Genomic DNA, 25,582 nt, shown 5'->3' with positions numbered 1-25,582 from the left:
TAATTTAGAACCCTGTAAAACGTATAGTTTAATTTTTTCCCTACAACATGCATTACTTTTTGTTTATTGACTCAGAATTTCATTTGCCATCATATTGCCCATTCACCTAGCTTATTTAAATCTCTGAAGCTCCCCACAGTCCTCTCTAGTCCTGACTAACCTAAATAACAGTGTCATTTGCAAATTTTGCTACGTCACTGCACACACACCCCACACTCCTTTTCAGATAATTAAAATACTGATCAACATGAGACCTAATACTGCACCTTGAGGTATCCCATAGTAAACTTTCATCTTGGCAAAAGATTAACAATTAATGGTATGCTTTTCTTTTGATCACTTAGCCAATTTTTGAACCATACTTTGCCTATCACTCCATAACTACTTAGCCTCTTGTATGGGTCAAAGGCCTTAAACTATTAACAGGTTCTCCATTATCCACTACTATAATGGTACTTTCAAAGAATTCTAATGGATTAGTGAGACATAATTTTCCCTTTCAGAAACTATGCTGGTTGTACTCTATCCTGACATGATTTTCTATCTGTTTTGTTATTCTGTATTTCATAGATTCATAGCTTCTAGGACTGGAAAGGACCTCAAGAGGTCATCAAGTCCAGTCCCCCGCCCTCATGGCAGGACCAAATACTGTCTAGACCATCCCGGATAGACATTTATCTAACCTACTCTTAAATATCTCCAAAGATGGAGATTCCACAACCTCCCTAGGTAATTTATTCCAGTGTTTAACCACCCTGACAGTTAGGAACTTTTTCCTAATGTCCAAGCTAAACCTCCGTTGCTGCAGTTTAAGCACATTGCTTCTTGTTGTATCCTTACAGGCTAAGATGAACAAGTTTACTCCCTCCTCCTCACAACACCCTTTAGATACCTGAAAACTGTTATCATGTTCCCTCTCAGTCTTCTCTTTTCCAAACTAAACAAACCCAATTCTTTCAGCCTTCCTTCGTAGGTCATGTTCTCAAGACCTTTAATCATTCTTGTTGCTCTTCTCTGGACCCTCTCCAATTTCTCCACATCTTTCTTGAAGTGCGGTGCCCAGAACTGGACACAATACTCCAGTTGAGGCCTAACCAGCGCAGAGTAGAGTGGAAGAATGACTTCTCGTGTCTTGCTCACAACACACCTGTTAATGCATCCCAGAATCATGTTTGCTTTTATTGCAACAGCATCACACTGTTGACTCATATTTAGCTTGTGGTCCACTATAACCCCTAGATCTCTTTCTGCCGTACTCCTTCCTAGACAGTCTCTTCCCATTCTGTATGTGTGAAACTGATTGTTCCTTCCTAAGTGGAGCACTTTGCATTTATCTTTATTAAACTTCATCCTGTTTACCTCAGACCATTTCTTCAATTTGACCAGATGATTTTGAATTATGACCTTATCCTCCAAAGCAGGTGCAATCCCTCCCAGTTTGGTATCATCTGCAAACTTAATAAGAATACTTTCAATGCCAATATCTAAGTCGTTGATGAAGATATTGAACAGAGCTGGTCCCAAAACAGACCCCTGCAGAACCCCACTTGTTATACCTTTCCAGCAGGATTGGGAACCATTAATAACTACTCTCTGAGTACAGTTATCCAGCCAGTTATGCACCCACCTTATAGTAGCCCCATCTAAATTGTATTTGCCTAGTTTATTGATAAGAATATTATGCGAGACCGTATCAAATGCCTTACTAAAGTCTAGTACTACATCCACTGCTTCTCCCTTATCCACAAGATTCGTTATCCTATTAAAGAATTTAATTTAAACCAGATTGGTTTGATATGATTTGTTCTTTACAAATCCATGCAGACTATTCCCTATGACCTTACCACCTTTCAAGTGTTTGCAGATGATTTCCTTAATTACTTGCTCCATTGTCTTCCCTGGCACAGAAGTTAAACTAACTGGTCTGTAGTTTCCTGGGTTGTTTTTATTTCCCTTTTTATAGATGGGCACTATATTTGTCCTCTTCCAGTCTTCTGGAATCTCTTCTGTCTCCCATGATTTCCCAAAGATAATAGCTAGAGGCTCAGATACCTCCTCTATTAGCTCTTTGAGTATTCTAGGATGCATTTCATCAGGCCCTGGTGACTTGCAGGCATCTAACTTTTCTAAATGATTTTAAACTTGTTCTTTTTTTATTTTATCTTCCAAACCTACCCCTTTCCCATTAGCATTCACTATGTTAGGCATTCCTTCAGACTTCTCGGTGAAGACCAAAACAAAGAAGTCATTAAGCATCCCTGCCATTTCCAAGTTTCCTGTTACTGTTTCTCCCTCCTCACCCTGTCTTGGTCTTCCTCTTGCTTCTAATGTATTGATAAAAAGTTGTCTTGTTTCCTTTTATTCCTGTAGCTAGTTTGAGCTCATTTTGTGCCTTTGCCTTTCTAATCTTGCCCCTGCATTCCTGTGTTGTTTGCCTATATTCATCCTTTGTAATTTGTCCTAGTTTCTATTTTTTATATGACTCCTTTTTATTTTTTAGATCATGCAAGATTTCATGGTTAAGCCAAGGTAGTCTTTTGCCACATTTTCTATCTTTCCTACCCAGCAGAATAGCTTGCTTTTGGGCCCTTAATAGCATCCCTTTGAAAAAACTGCCAACTCTCCTCAGTTGTTTTTCCCCTCAGTCTTGATTCCCATGGGACCTTACCTATCAGCTCTCTGAGCTTACCAAAATCCGCCTTCCTGAAATCCATTGTCTCTATTTTGCTGTACTCCCTTCTACCCTTCTTTAGAATTGTGAACTCTACCATTTCATGATCACTTTCACCCAAGCTGCCTTCCACTTTCAAATTCTCAACGAGTTCCTTCAATCAATATGTCTGGTATAAAAAGCTTACTGGTCTATAATATCCCAGATCACCACCAGACTCTTTTTAAAATATAGTGTCAATATTTACTACCTTCTAATCCTTTGACTTTTTTTTTTTAAATAAGAGATTGTATATTAAGCTTCTTGAGAAGTCTTGGAAGTGCTGTCTAGGCCTGGCAATTCATTGCTTCTTAAATCATCAATTTGCTCTACCAACTCTTCTTCTGACACAGCAGTCTCTGGAAGTACTTCATGTTTATTACTAGAAAAGAGCCGGGCCAGGGTAAGAATCTCCCCAACAATATCATCCAGGAAGAATGATACAAATAAATCATTTAGCATCTCAGCAATGTCTCATCTTCATTAATTGTTCCCTTTAATCCCTGATGATTCAGCTGATGCAGAATTCCTGCTTCAGATACACTTAAAGAATCTCTGCTTGTTTGTTTTTACACCGTTAACAATTTCATCTTGGAAATCCATTTTGGCCCTGCAATTTCCCTCTTGCTTATTACTGCCAACTGTATTTTGTACTCATGTTTGTTGGCTTCACTAGGTTAAGATTTCCAAAATTTGAAAAAAAGATTTGTTTAGCTCAAATAACTTCTGAAACTTTGCCATTTAGCTATATTAGTTTTCTACTGGCTTTCCGTATGTTCAATGGCACAGAAGTCTTCGGAGAGGCTAATACATTTTTAAGTCATATACTGGCCAATGGTCAGGATTTTACTTCTGATTTGGGGGCTTTATGACTAACTTCCTCATTTTATTGACATCTTTTTTTCCCTAAAGTTTAGTATCACTGTGTCACTTTTTGGAAATCTACTTGCCCTCCTCCATGTTGAACCTAATTATACTGTCTTCACTACATCTTAGTGCAAAACAGAGTAGTTAAAAAAAGCAGCAAAAGACTGGCTTTGCATGATCATTCATTCTGTTCTCCATATGCAATAATGAAGATTTTAACAAATAAAATATTTACATACTGTTTAAATTAGTAGGCAATTATATCAACCAGACTATATATGTAACTTTGCTCCCAAACATCTACTTCAGTAGAAAAGAAGATATGTAAATAATTTCTGTCTTCAGAGGAACAGCAAAGATTTAGTCTCTGCTCCATCACCATCCATCCCAATCACTTTCAACCAAGCCAATTCATTTTATCTTCAGCTAAATTAATCCTTACATGTATCTAATTTAGTTTTGAAAATCAATTTTATTCACAGATTAAGGATAATACCATGCAGTAAAGCTATGATTTATAATTATACCAGCCTGTATGGTGTGTATGTGTGTGTGCACATCCCTGTGTGCACGAGGGGGCAGAGTGGGGGAAGCTGGACGTACACTGTAAAAATACTACCCTCATCATTTTTATATTTATATTTTATATTTCATAGTGGGTTGCCTTTAAATTCTAATCTGAAGTTTTCCTTTGTCTCATTGTTAGTCACATAGATTTTGGATACTGCAACTGTATTTTTACAGATGTTTTGACCCTGATTTTTGCCAAATATCTTAAAACATAAAACCCTTTAACTGTCCCTTTTAATTTATAACCAGGGCTAGTAGCACTCTACGATATCTCAACTCAGGGTGATGAACGCAGCATAAAACCCAGCAAAGCTAGATAGATACGATAATGTTATGCTAGATAGACAGAAGGAAAGATTCCGCTCCCTGCTATTCTGTTGTAAACGCAGAGTCCAATCTCAAGATTTTGGATCTACATTTCTGCAACTGAAAGTAAAATCTCGCCCAGATGTCTCCAGTCATGCTCCCAGGATGGGGGGGCTAATGACTTGTGTCCAAGCTTTGGCAGCGACTACAAACGTGGGAGACTGATATTGAGGTATTCCCACCACCTCCAAGGGCAATAGCATAACAAAGAGGCTATTGGCAGCATATTTTCTACCTCTCCTAATCTGATGCCGATCCACAAGGAAGAGGGCAGCGGCAGCCAATTTCTACTATTGCTGTGAAATCCAGTTATGGTTATTGCTTTTATTTGTATTACAGCAGTGCCTAGGAAACCCAGTCAAGAATCAAGGCCCCTTTGTATAGCCATGCAACAAAGACAACAGGCCCCGCCCCAGAGAGAGGATTCTTCCATTCCTATGCAGCAGAAGGGCACAACTACAGTTTCTGCACTCCCTGGAGTGCTTGCACTCCTCCCCACATCATTTGATCCCTGGGGTTTCAGACATGCCAAAGGGTGCAGAGAGAAACAGGGATGAGACAGAGCCATGGCCCCATGTGTATACATTTCCTCAGCCCCAGAGAGCTCTAAGGAAAAATCCTTCAGAGGGTGCTGTTACCACTTTAAACATCTTTTCCCATGGACACGGGGCAGAAATCTATCACATAGTCATTTCAGCACCACACTTGGGGACATCATTTCCTTTCAGACGATTTATCAGTGACTCTTTTCAATAGGCCATTCATTTGCTATGATGACTCTATGGATTAATTTCTGTCAGTACGGGTCCTGCATTTGGGTCCACAAGTAATAAATCATGGGAGGGGTAGCTTTAATTAGAAAAGCGTTGGGGTGAGAAATTGTTGTCCCACTGTGTAACCAATGTGATGAGGTTGTACCATCTGTGAAACTCTAAGTCTGTTTATAAAGCAGTATTTAGTGATTGACTGAACCTACTAAGTTGTTCCGCATGCAATTGAAGAGACAGCCTGTGCAGCAGCAAGTGAGAACACACTCAGCAAGTTTTTTTTCCCATATAAGTGAGGCAAGAAGTAATAGCTTTGGTAAGACATGAGCATCAGAGAAAGGAACAATCAGAAGGGCAAATAAAGCAGCTAGACACATGGACATTGAAAATCCATGTGCACTAAACTCCTATACATTCAATGGATTTAGGGTCCCCCTCCACATTTTTGGAATATAGAATAAACATGAAATTAAAGAATTAGAGTTACCTTAAGTTGGGTTAAGGAAATGTGTGTTGTAAAGAATGACTGCAGATGGTATTAAATGAGACAAAGAGAATCTGCCTCAGAAGGAGCCAACATGGACCTTTCCACCCCACATTCCAGTGTTTTCTAAAAAGTAAAGCCTATATGAATTCAGGAGCAACGAAAAAGCTACTGGTCAGGAGGAGAGGCCTTGGGGAGAAAGGAGGAGAGGCCTTGGGGAGAAAGGGAGGTTGTAAATCTTATCTGGAGTAAGACTGGACAAATTGGTTGTTAGCTAATTGGCTATCATATGATGTGTTTGTTGAAGGGTATAAATCATGCTGGAGCACACCAGGACGAGATGGTTCTTCCTAACTCTGACCTGTTTAAGTACACTGATCACACACTTATGAATATTTTGTTACTGTATTCAGGGTAATAATTACTTTTTTTACACTGTTAGGCATGTGTAGAGCATTTGTATAAAATTCCATTTGGCTTTTTGATTTAATCAAGGAATGTATGGCTAAATTAGTATTTGGTAATCTCCCATATTAATAATTCCAATACCAAGGTTTTCCTATCTAATTAAGTTTTCATTTTTAAAAAAAGCTTTTCCTCATATGCCCCACACTTTACAAATCTCCCTCGTGCCAAAGTAGCCTATGCTTCCCCAACTTTGCATCCCCTATCTCCCAAACTCCTCCCTTTGCCCTCAGGAAAAGGCCGCTCCTGAACTGACTCTGTGCGAATATTTCCCTAAGTTTGGAGAGCTGGATGGAACTTCATTTGCAGCTCATCAACAATATTTCTTGCTCTGCTATACGGGTTGCATCAGGGTGTCATGACATGTTTTTTCCTTAACAAGTTTTAATTGCAAGATCTCTGCACTATTTCCAGCTCCTTGCAGCATGGGGAGTGGTAGAGTGGACCAAAGCCAGGGTTTTACTTGTGATAAAGAGATACACTAACCACAAATGCTGGCTGTTAAATAATCTGAATTGTTCACATAAGTCAGGGGTCAGCAACCTTTCAGAAGTGGTGTGCCGAGTCTTCATTTATTCACTCTAATTTAAGGTTCCGCGTGCCAGTAATACATTTTAACATTTTTAGAAGGTCTCTTTCTATAAGTCTATAATATGTAACTAAACTATTGATGTATGTAAAGTAAAAAATGTTTTTAAAATGTTTAAGAAGCTTCATTTAAAATTAAATTAATTGAATTAATTAATTTAATTTTAAATGGACCCAGGCAGTGTGAGTGCCACTGAAAATCAGCTCGCGTGCCGCCTCTGGCACGCGTGCCATAGGTTGCCTACCCCTGACATAATTTTTTGTGGGGTGGCTCCAATGACTTCTGGAGTTGCACCAGAGAGAGATCAGAACTGGGCATACAGTGCCTTAGTATATCTGGTATTAAGACAGAGGATCTAGTTCAAGTACAGCCTAAGAAATATCCAGTGAGTGAGCAATATTCCAAAATTTGCAGGAATTGATTCCAGTTACTCCTGGTCAAACGACTCAAATATGCGGTATATAAAAGGCACACAAACACACACAAAAAGGCATAGTAGCAGTTTTAATTCAAGAACTGCATAACAGTTGAAAGGCACTTAGAGAAAAAAAGGAAAACACAGAAAAGATGCAAAGTATTAATTAGGAGATTCAGCTAATATTAATTATAAATTGTTTTAGATTTAATATTTATCATTTAGCCATCTGAGAGATTCAAATGTGTTTATTTTCTTATATTCAGTAATGACTATCATGGACTTATGATAGATACATGGAGAGATCATTTAAATCTCATCTGGAAGGTTATTTTCTAGAAATGCTTGCAGTCCTATTTATATGTATAAATTACTTATACAGGCTAATGCCTGTGTCTTGACTATACTAATTCTTGCTTTTGAGGCAATCAACCAATTATCCAGTTTGATACATAGTAAAGCACAAGAAATCAGAAACGACATTGCAAGAGTTTTACTAGTTGTGTTTTATTTCCCTAAAATTGAGAATATAATTGTCAATCCTGCTTGAGACTTTTATTCATCCCGGGTTTCATATCTCTATTTATAATGATTTCCTCAACCGTGTCTCATTCAGTGATATGTCATCCACCCATGTTAGTTCTTCTGTGAGTCCACTTGCACAGAAGAAAAAACAATGCAGGAAGTGATGACATTCCTCAAATCTAATTCTCGCACTAGAATGTCACAAAAATCATGAGACTAAATATTAACTAACAACATTACTGGCAAAAAGATTTGCCCAGGACTTGTTATGAGTTAATATTTATTCTCATATTTTTTGAGAAATACCATTGTGAGACTGTCATAAATAAACAGATCAGGGTTAAGGTCTCTTTTCCCTGGAAAGGGTTAACAAGCTCAGTAACCTGAGAAACACCTGACCAGAGGACCAATCAAGGGACAGGATAATTTCAAATCTCTGTGGAGGGAAGCCTTTGTCTGTGTTCCTTGTTAGCTCTGAGTTCTCTCTTTGGATCTAAGAGAGGCCAGTCATGTCTCCAAGTTCTCCTGGAGTAGTTCCTACTATTCAATAGTGAGTATTAATTAGAAAGGCAGATTAGTCTTATAATTTGATTTCTACATTTGCAATTGTGTGTTTGCTGAAGGAAATTCTTTATTCCCGTTTGCTGTTACTTTGCTTTTACTGAGAAAGAAAGGAGGGGGGGATTCTCTCCAGAGATTAATAAGTTTAGACCCTTTGTATTGTTCCATCTTAGTATTACAGAGACAAGTTACTTTCTTTTTATTCTTTAATAAATCTTTTCTATTAAGGACTTGGTTGATCTTTCCTTGGGTATTCTCAGGGAAAAGGGGGGAGGGAGGCATCCCTCTGTAGTTGAATCCCAGTATCTCTCCTAGGAAAAGGGAGGGGGGAGGAAGCAGGGGGGAATGGTTTATTTCTCCTAGGTGTAAGAACTCCATGGATTTGGGACTCTTGGGATCCCCAAGGATTTCGGGGAAGGACTGTGTCCCAATACACGTACATTATTGGGTGGTGGCAGCTTTTACCAGATCTAAACTAGGATTTAAGTTTAGATAAATCCATGCAGGTCCCCATATTGGAACCCAACAGCTCCAAGTGGGGGTGAGACCTATGACAGAGACCATGTGATTTCAGGCATGTATTCATTTCCCGCATTTCATATAAGAGTGTTTCGGGTTTTTTTTCTTTTTTCTGCACAAGATGATGTATAGAAGACCTAGGCTACATATATCATGCAGCAGCTACAGAAGGTCCTTTCAATCCATCAGGGAAGGCTGGTTCCATGTTATGTCAGTTTATGGAACTCACATTTTTAAAATCTAAAATATGAAATTCCTATATAGTTAGTCATGTTTACTCCTAAACTTAGATTTCATTAAACTATTTATCATTACTACTACTATTATGAACCTCATTGTAACATTTTACATCTTTTTTGGAATTTACAGTAAGAGCCCGTATTAGATGTCAGGAAAAAAAATTAATAACTTACATGGATCTTAGAAAATTGTTTCCTGAACTTGTACCTGCAATGGATTTTTCAATGAATCATCCAATACACTGGATATTAGAATCTGGTGATTTGGATGACAGAGTTGATGGGTACGGTTACAAGGAAATCAGCATTTAAGATTAGACCACCTCACCCAAATGAATGCAAATTTTGTTTTAATTAGTGACTTTTAGTGGGTTTCTATTTGTGGGTCTAGTCTCTCTGTTCCTACATGTTTTTAAATCTTATCACATTCTAAAATAAAAACACACAAAAGGGAGCCATAATTGAATTTTAAGATGGGAAACAGCTAATCAACATCTAGCGCACTCAGGTTCTTGGAATTGGTTCCAGATCAGGCATTATCACAAAGGGGCATTAATCAGAGAGAACAGTATGCACATATCAAACAGAAGAATGTTAGTGTGTAAACTACCATACTCACAGACAGACTAAAGGAGGAAAAGGTGATGGATATTACTGAAATGTAGTGAAGAGTTGGCAATCAGTTCAATAAAACATATGGGCTATATACACAGAGGCCCTGTAAGTGCCATCTGTTTAAACACTACACTGCATGCATCCTTAGGCCTGGATCATGCAAACATTATACGCTTGCTTAATTCTACTGCTGTGAATAGTCCCATTCATTTCAATAGATCTATTCACGGTAGAAGGATTAAGCACGTGCGTGTTTGCACGATAAGGCCTTACTAGGTGTTCATTGGGGTCAATGCTAAAGAAAGCAGATCCTGGAGTGAATGACTAAACTTCCACTCACCTGGAAGAGCTTGAGAATAAAGGGGCAGGGGATTAAATGGTTTTCAAGAAGCAGAAATTCTGTATATTTTTACATAAACAACAATATTTTTTTAAAACTGTAAAGCTGAAACTCTGGGAAATCTTTCCTCAAGTGTGTTTAAAATGGATAAAATCATGCATTTTGGAGATAAAATCTAAACACACTGTCAGGGATGAATATACAGCAGTTTTATAAAGAGCAAACTTTGTATTATATAGTATTCTCCTTACTGGGAAAATATTTCTGGTGGGGGAGGAGAGTTTCCCTAGAAAATATTTAAATAGTGTATTTTAGAATGTACATTTGGACAAAGAAGGAAGCTACCATTATTTATTAAAAAACATGACAGTAAGCTGACTTGCTTGAGTTCTTTTAGGGCTCTATCCTGATCCAACAAAAGACTTAAACACATTTACCTTTAAGCATGTAAGTAGTCCCAAATCCATGGGGCTTACTCATGTGTTTAAAGTTAAGCATATGATTAAGGGTTTTGCTGGATCAAGACCCATTATGCTGCTCAGCTCTTTGAAGGATACAGTTCTTAATGTGACCCCCAAAACTTAAGAAAAATGCTCTAAGTACACTGTGATCTCCTAACGGCCAAAATCTGAGAGGTGCTCAGCATCTCGAACACCTGTAACTCCCACTAGAATCAATGTATTCTTTGCATTAGCTTCCTCTCTCTCTTTTTTCTAAGGACCATCTCCTCCCTCTGTTCCTTGCTTTCTGTATATTTATCTGCTTCCTATTCATTTAGTGTTGGAAAGGGTAATTACTACCCATCTAGGGACACACTGGTTGTTATCACTGCAGTATCTGAGTGCCTCCACAGCATATCCATCTCTCTTCTTTCTTCTCCACTGGGGGAAAGAATAGCTTGATTAGTCTACAGGTCATATAATAGCAACTCATGTAGGTTTATGGATAGCATATATCCAGAGACATATAACTTCACAATTCATGTGGTAACCAACATTTGGTTCTAGAGCTGGCAAATAAGATGTTTCCCAGTCTGTGAACAAAGTATTTTCATTACCAAATAATCCATCAGATAATAAGCGATTGTCAAACTCCAATTTGGGGATTAGGGAACACATGGGAGAATGGGGGAGTCAGTAATCTCAAAATTAGAAACTTTACATGAGGTTAGATTATTAGTAATGTTGCATATTACTTGTACTGTGGTAGCACCTATGGGCTCCGATCATGCACTTGGCCCCACTATGCTAGGTACTGTACAAACACACACAAAAGGGAAGGCCTCTGCCTTAAAGAGTTTAGAATCTACAAACTTGTCTACATAACAAATTACTGCACAATAAGTCAGGCTGTGAACCTAACGCACACCATCTTACCACAAAGTAACATCCAGTGTGGATGCTGCTACAGCATAATGAAGGCCCCACGGTGCAGTGTGCATAATAAGTTTTCACAGTAGTACAGTAAACCACACTCCAGGACTTTCACTGTGCTGTAGCAGTGTTCACATGGGATGCTACTGTGCAGCAAGATGGTGTGCTGTTGATTCATACCTTGGCTTGATGTGCAGGAACTCACTGTGTAGACATGCCCTAAGTGATATCCTTCTCAAATTCTGCAAAAATTGGAGGGTGGACTCATAAGCATTTAAATAACATTTAAATCTTTACATATGTTCCTCTTTCTTATAATGATCAACTTTAAAAGTATTAATCTATCAGTTTAAGACAGCAAAGGCCAAAGATATCCTAACATAGAACACAGCTAGGCTGACCTTGAATGTTGATGTACATTGGTACAGGAGAAGAGGCATGGACATTACCACTCATCACTAAATCATCAGGCTCGGTTTTATGAATACACCCTAGAAATTACTTGATATTGAGAACTGGATCAGATACTGTATTCAAACTCACATGAAATATGACTTACCAGCATTAGAGAGGCTCATGGTCCGTACCAGTTTGGAAAAGAGCCAAAAATGTACTCTGCCAGGCTCACAGGAAGATAAACAATGCGCTTTCATGTTTCTGAGCATTACGGTCATGAAGCACATCGTGATTATTTATTCACTAGTACCATCAGTGCTGCACAAAGTGCTCTTGTCAGACAAAGCAGGGACCTGGTGGAGGCCATAAATGGGTATATGTACATTCAACCACTTTCTATTTTTAGAGGCAAGTGTATCCCTCCCCCACCCCTTTAGTAACTGTGAATGCCAAATAATGTCGATTCAACTCCCCAGTTCACAGCATGTGTCTTTGAAGCTGTTGCCTTGGAAAAACTCAAGCGATATATAATTTAAGATCTGTATTTTATTTCTCTCATAATAGAGTGGGGAATGCTGCACTTCACAATGGGGCCTCATTGGCTATTGTAGCATTGTGTCCGTGACCATGAAGGTCATGGACCTGGCACATCATAACACTGCTAGAAAGTTGCCATCAACTTCATGAATAACATATCAGCATAGGCCAATGAGGGTACGTCTACACTGCAGCCAGAGGTGTGGCTCCTAGCACAGTAGATAGATGTGTTAGCTCAAGCAATGGGAATATTGCAGCATAGGTGATGATACCAGCCAGCTGCCTCAGTACAAGATTGCCCAACTCTGTGGGTTTGGGCATGGGTGGCTAGCCAATACCACAAAGTTCACACTGCTACTTTTAGTGTGGTAATTCAAGCAGAGTTGGCACACATTTGTCTATCCAGGCTGGGAGGTACGCTCCCAGCTGCTGTGTAGACATACCCTGAGGGATATTGGTTCCCAAGAACACGTCACCACTTGGACAGAAAGAACACCCATCAAAAAGTAGTCACACCTTCTTCTGTACAAAGTGACTAGATTGTCTTGGGAAAGACAAATAGTATACTACTAGATTGAAGAAAAAGATAAGAAAACTGCTATTATCTATGCCCATCTCCCAGCTACCAGTGAGATCACTGATTCACTATGGTATATCATGCAATTGAGGTGGATTTTTTTTTCTTTTTCTAATTTAAAAGTTAAAAGTGAATGTAGTGCATATGAAAAGTATCAGCATCAAAACTGAAGTTTTACTTTTCTAAAGAACAGATGCAGCATAGGCACAGGACAGTATACATTTCTCCACAATGATCCACTCTGCTTACAAATGAAAGAGTAACTTTAGTCCTTTGCTTCTTTTCTGAGACTGCCAACAAAGATGTCAATAAATACATGTTGTAATAGTTTGTAATTATATTGACACACATGCATGTTTTTCACAAGCACCCAAGGTACAGAGGAACCTCAGCCTCATTTTTGAAAATGACTGGACCTATTGACTTTCAATGACACTTGGGAACTTAGGACAAAGTTTTCAAAAATGTTTAAGACTGTAAAATCATCTTGCCCAGGCCAAACAGACATTAGAATGGCAAGCGGTTACAGTCAGTACTGACTCTCTGGGCCAGATCTGAACCAAAGTTGGGTATTTGCCCTGTATTGCAATAGAATGTCTGAGAGCATATGCTATTTTGAGTATTTTCATTAAAAAGTAATTAGTGTGGCATGTCACATATCTTTTGGTTCCACAGATTCTCCTTTTAGACAAATAGAACTGAGGGTTCATGAAGCACAGTAAAAACTAGAAAATGGTCGTTAGGTTTTGGCACATGCTTTATTGGGAACCAGAGTAAAAGTTAGGCCATCACTGAAATGGAAGCCTAATCCACTAGGCCCAAATTTATCAGACTCAGGCACAGCCATTAGTCACTGACCTGCTTGCTTGCAGTCAACTTGATGAAAAAGAAAAGCTTGAAGTCACCGTTCAAGTGGGGAGAGGTGAATCTGTACAGAAAGTTAGCCAATTTAGAAATGTTACCGGGGGCTTGGAGAGAGCCCAGATATGGGGGGAAGATGGGGACTCAAATATTGCTGACGATAGGCATGAAATATCTCTGACAGCGGGGTGGCCAATCATCAGCCCACTCTTGACTGAGTGATTTGCTGCTCTCATTTGCCTTGGACCGCTTAAAGTGCACTCTGAAAGGCAAACCTTCTTTATTATTGTCTGTCAGAGATGGATCAGAGATGAAGCACTGAAATTAGCCATGGCTTTTTCATCAACTTCTATTTGCCAGACTGGATACCAAACACTGATTTACCTGAAAAATAATGTTGCTCCTACTGCTGGAGATGATCTCTGCCTGTAAAGCAGCTGCATTGACTCTTGTCCACTTCTGCTCATCAGAGTAACTCCAGGCTTCCCACTGACAGTGTTTTGATGAGATTTTGAAATGAACTGCTATAGCAATTGTTTGTACCTTTTTGAGGGAGGGATAGCTCAGTGGTTTGAACATTAGCCTACTAAACCCAGGCTTGTGAGTTCAATCCTTGAAGGGGCCACGTAGGGATCGGGCAAAATCAGTACTTGGTCCTGCTAGTGAAGGCAGGGGGCTGGACTCAATGACTTTTCAAGGTCCCTTCCAGTTCTAGGAGATAGGATATCTCCATTAATTTATTTATTAATTTATTTTTTTAAATCTCCCTTAAAGTCCTCAGCAGTTGTTTTAACACATTCATGTGCAGCATTAGTTTTAAATGACTAGAAATGAATGAGAAATATTTGGTGTATGCTAATAAATCATTAAAATATACATGGTTCATCTCCAAAAATAGAACAGGAGTACTTGTGGCACCTTAGAGACTAACAAATTTATTTGAGCATAAGCTTTCGTGGGCTACAGCCCACTTCATCAGATGCATGCAGTGGAAAATACAGTAGGAATATATATATATATATATATATATATATACACACACACACACACACAGAGAACATGAAACAATGGGTGTTACCATACACACTCTAACGAGAGTGATCAGTTAAGATAAGCTATTACCAGCAGGAGAGAAAAAAAACTTTTTGTAGTGCTACTCAAAATGGTCCATTTGCAGCAGTTGACAAGAAGTTGTGAGGAACAGTGTGTGTATGTGGGGGGAGGGGGAAATAAACATGGGGAAAAACAGCTTTACTTTGTTCATCTCCATCACCACTACACATTCATACTCTCCCCGCCTTCACTTCTGCCATATTTCTTCCCAAACTGCATTATTTGCTCACTACCATGCCCACAACCCACATTACTTTTTGCCACCATCAATTCCCCCTTGACCCTTCACTTCCTCCTCCCTCTCCATGCAGGATCTTAATGACAGCTTCCAGGAGAAGACTGATCAAATCTATCATGATCTCCCTTACTCCCCATCCTACTTCTCCCCTGTCCTCAAGACCTAGGTTTTTCACCTACTTTCCATCATCCCTCTACCTCATCTATATTAGCCTCCCAATCTCTCTTCTTTTTAGTCATTCACTTTTGGCTTCCTCTCTTTAAAATGTAAACATGCTCTTGTCAGCTCCTTATTGTCAAGAAATCCTCCTGCCTCTTCAGTTTCTTCCTCATTTCCTTTTTTCCTTCCCTTCTAAACTTATCAAATAGGCCTTGTTCCACAATGTTTATTTCAGTGGTCTCTTCTCTACCCTCTTCCCTTTGTGGGAGTCCCAGAGGGTTCTCTCTTGGGTGTCCTCCTCTTCCCCCTTTACACTCCATTTGCAGAGTCTCACAAACAGGCCCGCTGACAGGAATTCCGGGCCCCAGGCACACACGAGCTGCACCCAGGTGGACGCGGTCCGCCTGACATTTGGGCGGTGCTGCGCTTCCACTGGCTGGTGCCCAGCGAGCTGCTGGCTGTGCTGCTCGGTGCACTCTTCCAGCATGGCCAGGGCTTCCACATGCCTGCCCAATAGGGTTGCCAACTGTCTAATCGCACAAACCCAAAGACCCTTCCCCGCCCCTTCCTTGAGACCATGCCCCTGTCCCACTCCTTTTCTGAGGTCCCGCCCCCTGTTCACTCCTTCCCCCCTTCCCTCCATTGCTTGATCTTCCCCACCCTCACTCACTTTCACCAGGCTGGGGCAGAGGGTTGGGGTGCGGAAGGGGGTGAGAGGTCAGGTTCTGGGAGGGAGTTTGGGTGCAGAAGAGGGTGTGGGGTGTGAGCTCTGGGAGGGAGGGCATTTGGGTGCAGGAGGGGATGAGGGGTGTGAGCTCTGCAAGGGAGTTTGGGTGCAGGAGGGGATGCGGGGGCGCAGGCTCTGGGATGGAGTTTGGATATGGGGTATGGGCTCTGGGATGGGGCAGGGGATTGGGTTGCAGGAGGGGGTCAGGGGGTTGGCGCTTACCTCGGGCGGCTCCCGAAAGCAACCGGCACACCCCTCTGGCAGTGGTTCCTAGGTGGGGGCCCCACAGGCACTGCCCCCACAGCTCCCATTGGCCACAGTTCCTGGCCAATGGGAGTTGTGGAGTCAGCGTTCGGGGCAGGGGCAGTGCACGGAGACCCCTCCCCTGGGGCCCCAGGGACATGCCGGCCACTTCTGGGAACGGCGCAGAGCGAGGGCAGGCAGGAAGCCTGCCTTAGCCCCATTGCACTGCTTTCAAACAAAATACCTGAACACAAAAACCCAACACTCACTTAGCTACAGGAGCTGATAATCACGTTGACCAAAATGTTGACGTGGCTAAGGTGAAATGGCATAGGTAACATTACTGACTGGAGTTGACAGCCTTTCTGCAAGAAAAGCCCCAGGTTAAACTAAACCAATGAATGAATTACTCTGGCCCATCAACAGCTCTCATGTTTGAACTGAGCAAAAGCCATATTAAAAAAACCCTGCAATGCATACTACTTTATATGCAAGAATTCGCAATGCCTCTCCAGTCATTTAATTTGTTCTCCAGTGAACTAGGGTAAAACGCACACATCAACTGGAATGATTCCAACAGAGATCAAAAATATAATTGTGTTCCCATGATTAAACCAAACTACACTGTAAGCTATGAAGTCCTTTCTGGAAGGACTGTCTTAAAAGCAATGGATTGACAACATGATGCTGTTCAGCTTTTGTGACTCAGTAACAGTGCTTTGTGATCTACTTCCATAACTAACACAAACAGGGAAAAACCAAGACGATGTCCAGTATGGGAGGTAATACTGGGCCAGACCATGAAGCTCTCCTTCCCATTGGCGAGCTGTTACTCACACAAGCAGCCCTATTAACTTGAAAGGAACTGCACATGAGTAACTGTATGCCAATAGTCGTAAGGGATTCACAGTCTGGCTCAATGTGAGCAAAAAATTTCTCATATTATTTCCACAAGGTACCTGAATTTTTCTAAATCTGCTTCAGCCAGCATTTTATAAGTTACACACATTATATATTCTGCTTCTTAGGCCTGGTCTACACTAGGATCTTAAATCGAATTTAGCAGCGTTAATTCGAACTAATCGCTCAACCGTCCACACCAGGAAGCCATTTAATTCGAACTAGGGGGCTCCTTAGTTCGAATTTGGTACTCCACCCCGACAGGTGGAGTAACGCTAAATTCGCACTTGCTAGCTCGAATTAGGCTAGGTGTGGATGCAAATCGAACTTAGTAGCTCCGGGAGCTATCCCACACTGCACCACTCTGTTGACGCTCTGGACAGCAGTCCGAGCTTGGATGTTCTGAGCAGCCACACAGGAAATGACCCGGGAAAATTTGAAATCCTTTTCCTGTCTGGACAGTTAGAATCTCATTTCTTGCTTTGACATCGGGGCGAGCTCCGCGGCACCTGCAACGATGCAGAGCTCTCCAGCAGAGGAGTCAGCCCAATGCAAGAATAGAAAGAGATCCCCAGCATGGACAGACCAGGAAGTCCAGGATCTGATCGCTGTGTGGGGCGAGGAGTCTGTGCTGTCGGAGCTGCGCTCCAACAAGCGTAATGCAAAGACCTTCGAGAAGGTCTCCCAAGCCATGACACAGAAAGGATACAGCCGGGATGCGATGCAGTGCCGCGTGAAAGTCAAGGACCTGAGGCAAGGCTATCAAAAAGTCAGAGCGGCAAACGGACGCTCCGGAGCACAGCCCCAGACATGCCGCTTCTACGAGGCACTGCATGCCATTCTCGGTGGGTCTGCCACCACTGTCCCACCAGTGACCGTGGACTCAGTGGATGGCATAGTGAGCCAGGACAGTTCCTTCTCGATGTTCGCCGATGGGCAAGACGACGAAGGGTCCGTGGAGGAAGGCGCAGGCGACAGCGAACACAATGCCGCTTTCCCTGACAGCCAGGATCTCTTCATCACCCTCACAGAGATCCCCTACCAACCCTCACCGGCCGTGAACCCGGACTCAGAGTCAGGGGAAGGATCAGGCGGTAAGTCGTATAAACAAGAAAATATTTATTTGCTCGAAAACATGTATACCAAAAATATAAATTCTATCTATAAATATTATATCTAAAAGTTTTTAAAGGGAAACTAAACGAACAGTAGGTCTACACAGATTGGGATGGAACAATAGTCCTCCATGGACAATTCCACAAATGCTTCAAACAGTTCCTCAAATACCCTCCGCAGGAGGTTTCGAGGAAGAGGTGCCTTATTTGGTCCTCCGGTGAAGCTCACTCTTCCACGCCACGACATCCTCAGATACAGGGGAACCATCGCCTCTACCAGCATGGTCGCGTAGGGTCCCGGTCGGTGAAGTGCTTCCCTTAACATCCTTTCTTTCTGCACTCGAGAGACACGCCTCAGGGTAATCTCGTTACTGAAGTGCTGCATCTAATTAGGGCAATTAGCGAATAGTTACTGTTCTTAATGGTTTACTTATAGTTTGCATAACAAAGCCCCGCGCTTAGCAGCCACGTGCTGTAGGCCACACAGGAAAAGCATACATTGATCTTTCCCCTGCAGTGTCGGGAGTGGCTGCAAAAGGGTCATAGTATCTGATTTCTAGATTGCCTTTAGCACGACGGCACAGCTATCCGTTAACTGATAAGCATAATGTACTGTAAGGCTTACCAGGACTCTCTGCTAGAGGGATTCTGCTATCTCTCCCGACTTCTCCGCTCTCCTGTGCAATGGCGCAGCCAATCAGAGCGTAGGCCAAAATGTTGTGCTTCTCTGGAGACCACATGACACTTGTTGTCCGGTACGGTCTTCTTCATAGAAATTGACTAGACGGTGTTCACTGTTCGCCAAAATGTATCTGTACAAGGTAATCACTAACTTTCCCCATCACACAGCTTCGGCTCCTTCCCGGACTGCCCCGGCATCCCCCTCGCAGAGACTGGCAATGATTAGACGGCGAAAGAAGAAGACTAGGGACGACATGTTCGCTGAACTGATGGCCTGCTCCCGAGCAGAGGCTGCAGAGCAGAAACACTGGAGGGAGACCCTATGTGAGCAGCATCGCACACTCATGGAACGTGAGGATAGGTGGCGGCAGGAAGACCAGCAGACCACCCAAACGCTGCTTGATCTCATGAAGGAACAGACGGACACGCTTCGTCGCCTTGTTGATGTCCTGCAGGACCGCAGGCTGGAGGACAGGGCCCCCCTGCAGTGTCTCTGCAATCGCCCTCCCCAGCCAAGAAGTCCTGGCCCCCCCTCACCCAAAAGTACAAGACGGAGGGGTGGTAGAGGCCGTGAGAACTGTCACTGAACCAGAGCAGAGCGGCCGTGTACCCCGCACTTCTCACGTTAGAAATTTGTAGAAGTGCTTCCCTTATAGGCTCAGCCAGTCCCAAATCCAAGGTTCATCCCCCCACTGTTTATTAGATTAATAAAAGATGTTTGCTGTTAATCACTGTTTCCGTCATGTCTTTCCTGTCAGAGGATTTTTCGGTGTATGGGGTGGACAGGGGTTTCATAGTTGCACGGTATAGCCTACAGTACCAGGGTACAGACTTGGGGAAAGGATCAACTGCGGGACACACACACACTGCAGTCAGTAGGCACCAGGGTCATTCTGTGTTGTGTATGCTGCCCCTGATCATTTCGTAATGTGTATGCTTGTCCAGGGTCCTAGCGCCTGCCACGCCATTACTGTGAAGGCAGGCTGCCCTTACGATGCACTTGCAACGGATCCACGAGCCTATCCGCTGCCATGAGCCCCAACAAGAGCCCTCATCCACGGACAGATAGTCACCCTTCTCCCACACCCATCACCCCTTCCCACGCAGAAACCCGCAGCCCACTGCCGTCATCCAAACCCCTATGCAAAGAAGGCACCACTCGCCCCTTCCTGCAAACCCTCCCCTTCATGCAGAACCACTGTCATCCGTCCCCCACCCCAGGGACCTATGTAGGAGCAGGAGGATGTCAGTCCTCTATGGAGGAAGCGGTCTGTACGTCAGTGCACACCGTGCCCAGCACAGTATGCGTCCATGTCTCAACACCAGAACAGAAATGCAAAGTAAAAGAAAGATTTATTAATAATGAGTGTAACAATTAATTTGCTTAAAAACGTGCTTTGGAAGTGGGGGAAACTTGGAGAACGCGGCATGTAGCCGCAGATCCAAATCGACACAAACTGACACAGGCCCAGGGTCAGTTTCTCTTGAAAGCAAGTGGAGAGTCATAGGTTACCCTGATCTCCGAGGAAACTTGCTTTCAAAGCCTCCCGGATACAGAGCGCTTCCCGCTGGGATATTCTCTCAGCACGGGTGTCTGGCTGAGCATAAACTGCAGCCAGGCGATTTGCCTCAACCTCCCATCCGGACAAAAAGGCCTCGCCCTTGCTCTCACACAGATTGTGCAGCACACAGCATGCAGCAATAACTACGGGGATATTCTTTTCGCTGATGTCCGAGCGAGTGAGTAAGCTCCGCCATCTCCCCTTGAGACGTCCGAAAGCACACTCCACCACCATTCTGCACTTGCTCAGCCGGTAGTTGAAGAGTTCCTTCTCTCTGTCCAGGGCGCCTGTATAGGGCTTCATTAGCCAGGGCATTAGCGGGTAGGCTGGGTCCCCGAGGATCACTGTAGGCATCTGCACATCCCCAACCGTTATTTTGTGGTCCGGGAAGAAAGTACCTGCCTGGAGGAGTCTAAAGAGACCAGAGCTCCTGAACACACGCGCGTCATGAACCTTGCCCGCCCACCCGACGTTGATGTTGGTAAAACGTCCCCCATGGTCCACCAGTCCTTGCAGCACCATGGAAAAGTAGCCCTTTCGGTTAATGTAATCGCTGGCCTGGTGGGCCGGTGCCAGGATAGGGATGTGAGTCCCATCTATAGCCCCACCGCAGTTTGGGAATCCCATCGCGGCGAAGCCGTCTATGACAACCTGGACGTTTCCCAGGGTCACCACCTTTGAGAGCAGTTGCTCAACGATTGCGTGGGCTACTTGCATCACAGCAACCCCCACGGTAGATTTGCCCACGCCAAAGTGGTTCGCTACTGACCGGTAGCTGTCTGGCGTGGCAAGTTTCCAGAGGGCTATGGCCACTCGCTTCTGCACACTCAGGGCTGCTCGCATCCGGGTGTCCTGGCGCTTCAGGGCAGGGGACAGCAAGTCACACAGTTCAAGGAAAGTGCCCTTACGCATCCTGAAGTTTCTCAGCCACTCTGTGTCATCCCAGACCTGCAGCACTATGCGGTCCCACCAGTCCGTGCTTGTTTCCCGGGCCCAGAATCTCCGTTCCACACCATGAACGTGACCCATTGCCACTATGATCTCCACTGCCCGGCGTACCCTGCTTTCTGAGAGGTCTGCGCCACTCTCCTCACCGCGCTGCCGGAGCCTCCTCGCCCGATTTCTCAGCAGCTGACTGTTGCAGAGGTGGACGATAAGGTGCGAGGAGTTGACAACGGCCATAAGTGCAGCGATGATTGCAGCGGGCTCCATGCTCGCAGTGCTGTGGCGTCCGCGCTGTCACTGACCAGAAAAGTGCGCGAACAGATTTCCCGCCGGTGCTTTCAGGGAGGGAGGGCGTTTGTGAGTGACGGTTGAATGATGACAGTTACCCAAAACCACCCTCGACACATTTTTCCCCCAGCAGGCATTGTGAGCTCTACCCAGCATTCCAATGGGCAGCGGGGACTGCGGGAACTGTGGGATAGCTTCCCACAGTGCACCGCTTCCAAAGTCGACGCTGGCCCCGTGAATGTGGACTCAGAAATTCGAATTAGTGTATTTAGTATGGATACACAAATTCGACTTCATAAGGTCGAATCCACAAATTCAAACTAAGTTGATTCGAAATAGTCTTGTAGTGTAGACAAGGCCTCAGACACAAAAGGCTCAATCACGTGGTCCATACATAAGCAAAATGTCCCCTGAAAGGACTGAGCTTTATTGTGTCATTATAAAAATGACATTTGTTTAAGGTGGAGTTAATGTTTGAAATGCACATTTAACTGTCTTGATGCCTTTTGTGTTTTGGGTGGTTGGAATAGGTGCTGGTTGTCATAATTCAAACCTGGATTTGAACTTTGTAATTGGCTGCTATAACTACAAAGACTGAATTTCAGTTTTAAACACCCTCTAATTTTGAAGTGTTAGAAATCCCTAAAATCTGAATTTTTACAGCAAGGGCCCAGTTCTAATTAGAGTACAGTTTTACTACATACAATTTAATTAAAGTCAATATATGGGATATTAACACACTGTTTTACAAGATACATAGCAAGATATCACCATATGGCACTGCTGCTGAATGCTGCTTTTTATTTTATTTTTATTAAATGGCATCTGCATTACAGCAGTTCCAATCTTTTTAATCTCTCCTTCCATGGACATCTTTCCATTCTTCTAGTCATTTTGTTCACCTGGCCACAAACAGTTGTTTCTTATACTGATTTTACGTAAAGCTTGATAAATCAAGGGGATTTACTACATCAGATAGACCCAGTAACAAATGTAAGGTCCGGCTCATTTTTATTTTGGATTAGTGCTTCAGTTATACTGTGAAACTCTTTCTTCCAGTTTCATTATCTGCATTTAGTAGCTCACCACATCTGCACAAATAAATTAAATCTGAAACAAACACCAGTATTGACCTTGAAATGTGTGGCACTGAAAATAAGTTAATTCATTTAACTAAAATGAGAGATCGTCTTACCTGCCAGGCAGAAGATGAAACACACTGTAACAAGATGACTTATTAAGAACCACATTTTCATCTTCTATTCAGAGATGATTATTTCAAAAGGAATTATGCCTTTCAGCCCCAGTGTTCAGAGAACTAAAAATACCTGATAATAAAAAAGGAAAGAAAAAAGAGTGAATAATTCTGATAAGAGAATGTTCCTGTAGAGACTAGCACTACATTTAAGTCAGCTACATTTTCCATGTTTGATAGACAGAGAATAGATATATTTGTAAATTAAGGGTACTCTCAAATCTGCTAGACCAAATGTATGACGACAAATGTATAGTTTACATTTACAGAGCATTTTCCATCTAAGGATCTCAAAGCACTTTATAATCATTCATCTGAACTATTCAAAGTCTGGAAGAGTAAATGTAATAGTTTCTGCTTTGGCTCATCTTGCAAAACCAAAACCAGGGTTGGTTTGGACGTGGGTGCTATTTGTATACACACCTTACAGTGTGGAGGTCTTTGAAAAAGGTTTCTGGTTTATAGCTAATGATATAAATCAAGATTCTGTCACCCTTACTCATTCTAAGTAGCACCTTACACTAAAAATAATCCCAGGGATTTCAGTGTCATTAACAGAAAAACAACCATGAAATGGTGGCACACAATCTCTTTCAGAATGCATTTTCCTGTTGTAGTTGTTAGAGTTCTAAACTGTAGTTCACAAACTTGTGGAAAGACAATCTTAGTTTTTATTCTCTGGTTTAGTGGATTTTTTTTAAACCTTGAATAAGACAATTACTTTATGTGATTTGAGCTATTTTATATTCTGTATGTGGTTGGGGAGCAAAGATTGCAGCAAACCCAGTAATGGATGCACACAGCTTCATTTGGATCCTTCCAGAGTTTTCCAGAATTCTTTGCTTCTATGTTTCCTCCTTGTTTAGATTAAAATATTTTGCTAGATTTTTCTTTTCTGCTGCCTGTTATCTATTTCTTTAAGCAGTGAGTCATGGTGATTGAAGTATGTATTTTGTTTTGTTTAATGGGTTTCTTGCCATGCGTTTATAAAAGCATCCTTTACATCCTTCACATCTTGTTCACATTTCTCTTTTTTTCTGCTCATTGGTTCTGCTGTGTCACTAGTTTCTCTATGACCGGTGGATAGGGTATGATTTCCAATTCATCACTGAAGGAATATCTGCATATCCTATCCATGAGTGGACACCATCCGTTTGGTTTACTCCTGCTCTTAGGTGGGGTATTTGTTGTTGTTGTTGTTTTTCCCTTTGTGACTCTATTTCATTATACAATTATGGTAAAAGTATATTTGAATTCCTTTTACTAAAGATTAAAATCTTCACATAGTGTCTTCTAGACCCTTTTTTGTTTTAGGCCCCACTACATGCTTATATATTGGCTAACAGAGGTGTCATGAAACCTCTCTTTTCTCAGTTTCAAAAATGCTTTCTACCAGCTTGCTTTGTCATGCGCTGGTGATTCTGATTATGTCTACTGGCTTGCATAGAGACTATTTAGCCACATTACTCCCACTGAAATCAACGGCAGTTAGGTACCTAAATACCTTTGAGGATCTGGGCACATGGCTCTCTTGAAATTTTTACTCTACTATTTTAAAAAAACAACAACAAATGCCTTTGATCCTACCTGCTTACTCTCTCTCAGTTTCACTTCCTCCTTTCACCTCATTTGTCCTAATGTGCACTTTCATGCGACTTATCACTCATTTACCCACCCATCATCATCATCAGAGGCAGCAGCTTCAGACCTTCAAGAGTCTAATAGAGAGAGACCAGAGAATGCAGAAATGGCACTAGGAGAGAAGAACAGTTATCTTCCCTCTGCACACCCTGCCGAGAGATGTAGAGGGATGCTAGCAGGCCTGGTGGGGGTGCCTCACTTTAGAATCCTTATCTGAACTAATCATGAATGCCAGACTTCTGGGGATCTCCTCTCATTGGTCTTCCATGCCACTTTGCACCAATGTTGGTGGTGGGGTTTACTAAAAAAACCTCTATAAAGCCACGTAATATTCATTCATTGTATGGAAACATGGTATGCAGTGTCCCAGTGCAATCTATACAGGGCAGAGAATGACAGATTTGGTGGGTTTGCTCTTTTTCAGTCTGGTAGATGAAATCTTTAATAGCAGCCTAAAAACTGTTTTAGCTGTCAGAGCCTGTTAATTATGTTACTCAGATTAAAAAACAGCTAAAGTTCAGCAGAATATACATACAACTATAGGGCAGTCCAAGGAACCCTGGCTTATTTGAGCCCCAAGTAAAAAATTCTTAGTTAGTAAAAATGTATCTGTATATGTACTCTAAAAATCTTTCCCTCCTGCCTTTACCATAGCACTAAAGCTTCTTCAGTCCAGCACTACTGTCTGTTTTGTCTGGAATGCATAATTTAAAAGAATTCTCTTTTAAAAAAACAGAAAATATTAACATACAGTATAATCCACTGAACAGTATGGCAATGCAGGAGGACAAGAGCAGGAATTTGAATTGTTTTAATAGACCCGCTACGTCATAGCAGCCATCACTGAATTCTAAAACCCTTTTCAGGAAGTGGGTTCTCTGCTCCTCTTTTTCCTCTTCCAGGAGAGAGAGATGCTGCCAGTTATTCAAAACATTTCCA

General features: G+C 42.2%; 1 protein-coding gene across 1 annotated transcript in view; it reads right to left on the bottom strand.

Moving 5' to 3' along the window:
- Positions 1–25,582, bottom strand: part of CNTN1 (contactin 1) — a 254,857-nt gene that overhangs the window by 163,275 nt on the left and 66,000 nt on the right. The window contains exon 2 of the mRNA XM_044996278.1: positions 22,943–23,075. Within this exon, the coding sequence (XP_044852213.1) occupies positions 22,943–23,003 (61 nt within the window). The 5' untranslated portion in view covers positions 23,004–23,075. The remainder of the gene's footprint in view (positions 1–22,942; positions 23,076–25,582) is intronic.

The sequence above is a fragment of the Mauremys mutica genome, chromosome 1 (assembly GCF_020497125.1).
Source record: "Mauremys mutica isolate MM-2020 ecotype Southern chromosome 1, ASM2049712v1, whole genome shotgun sequence".
Lineage (NCBI taxonomy): Eukaryota > Metazoa > Chordata > Testudines > Geoemydidae > Mauremys > Mauremys mutica.
This window is presented reverse-complemented; position numbering and strand designations above follow the sequence as displayed.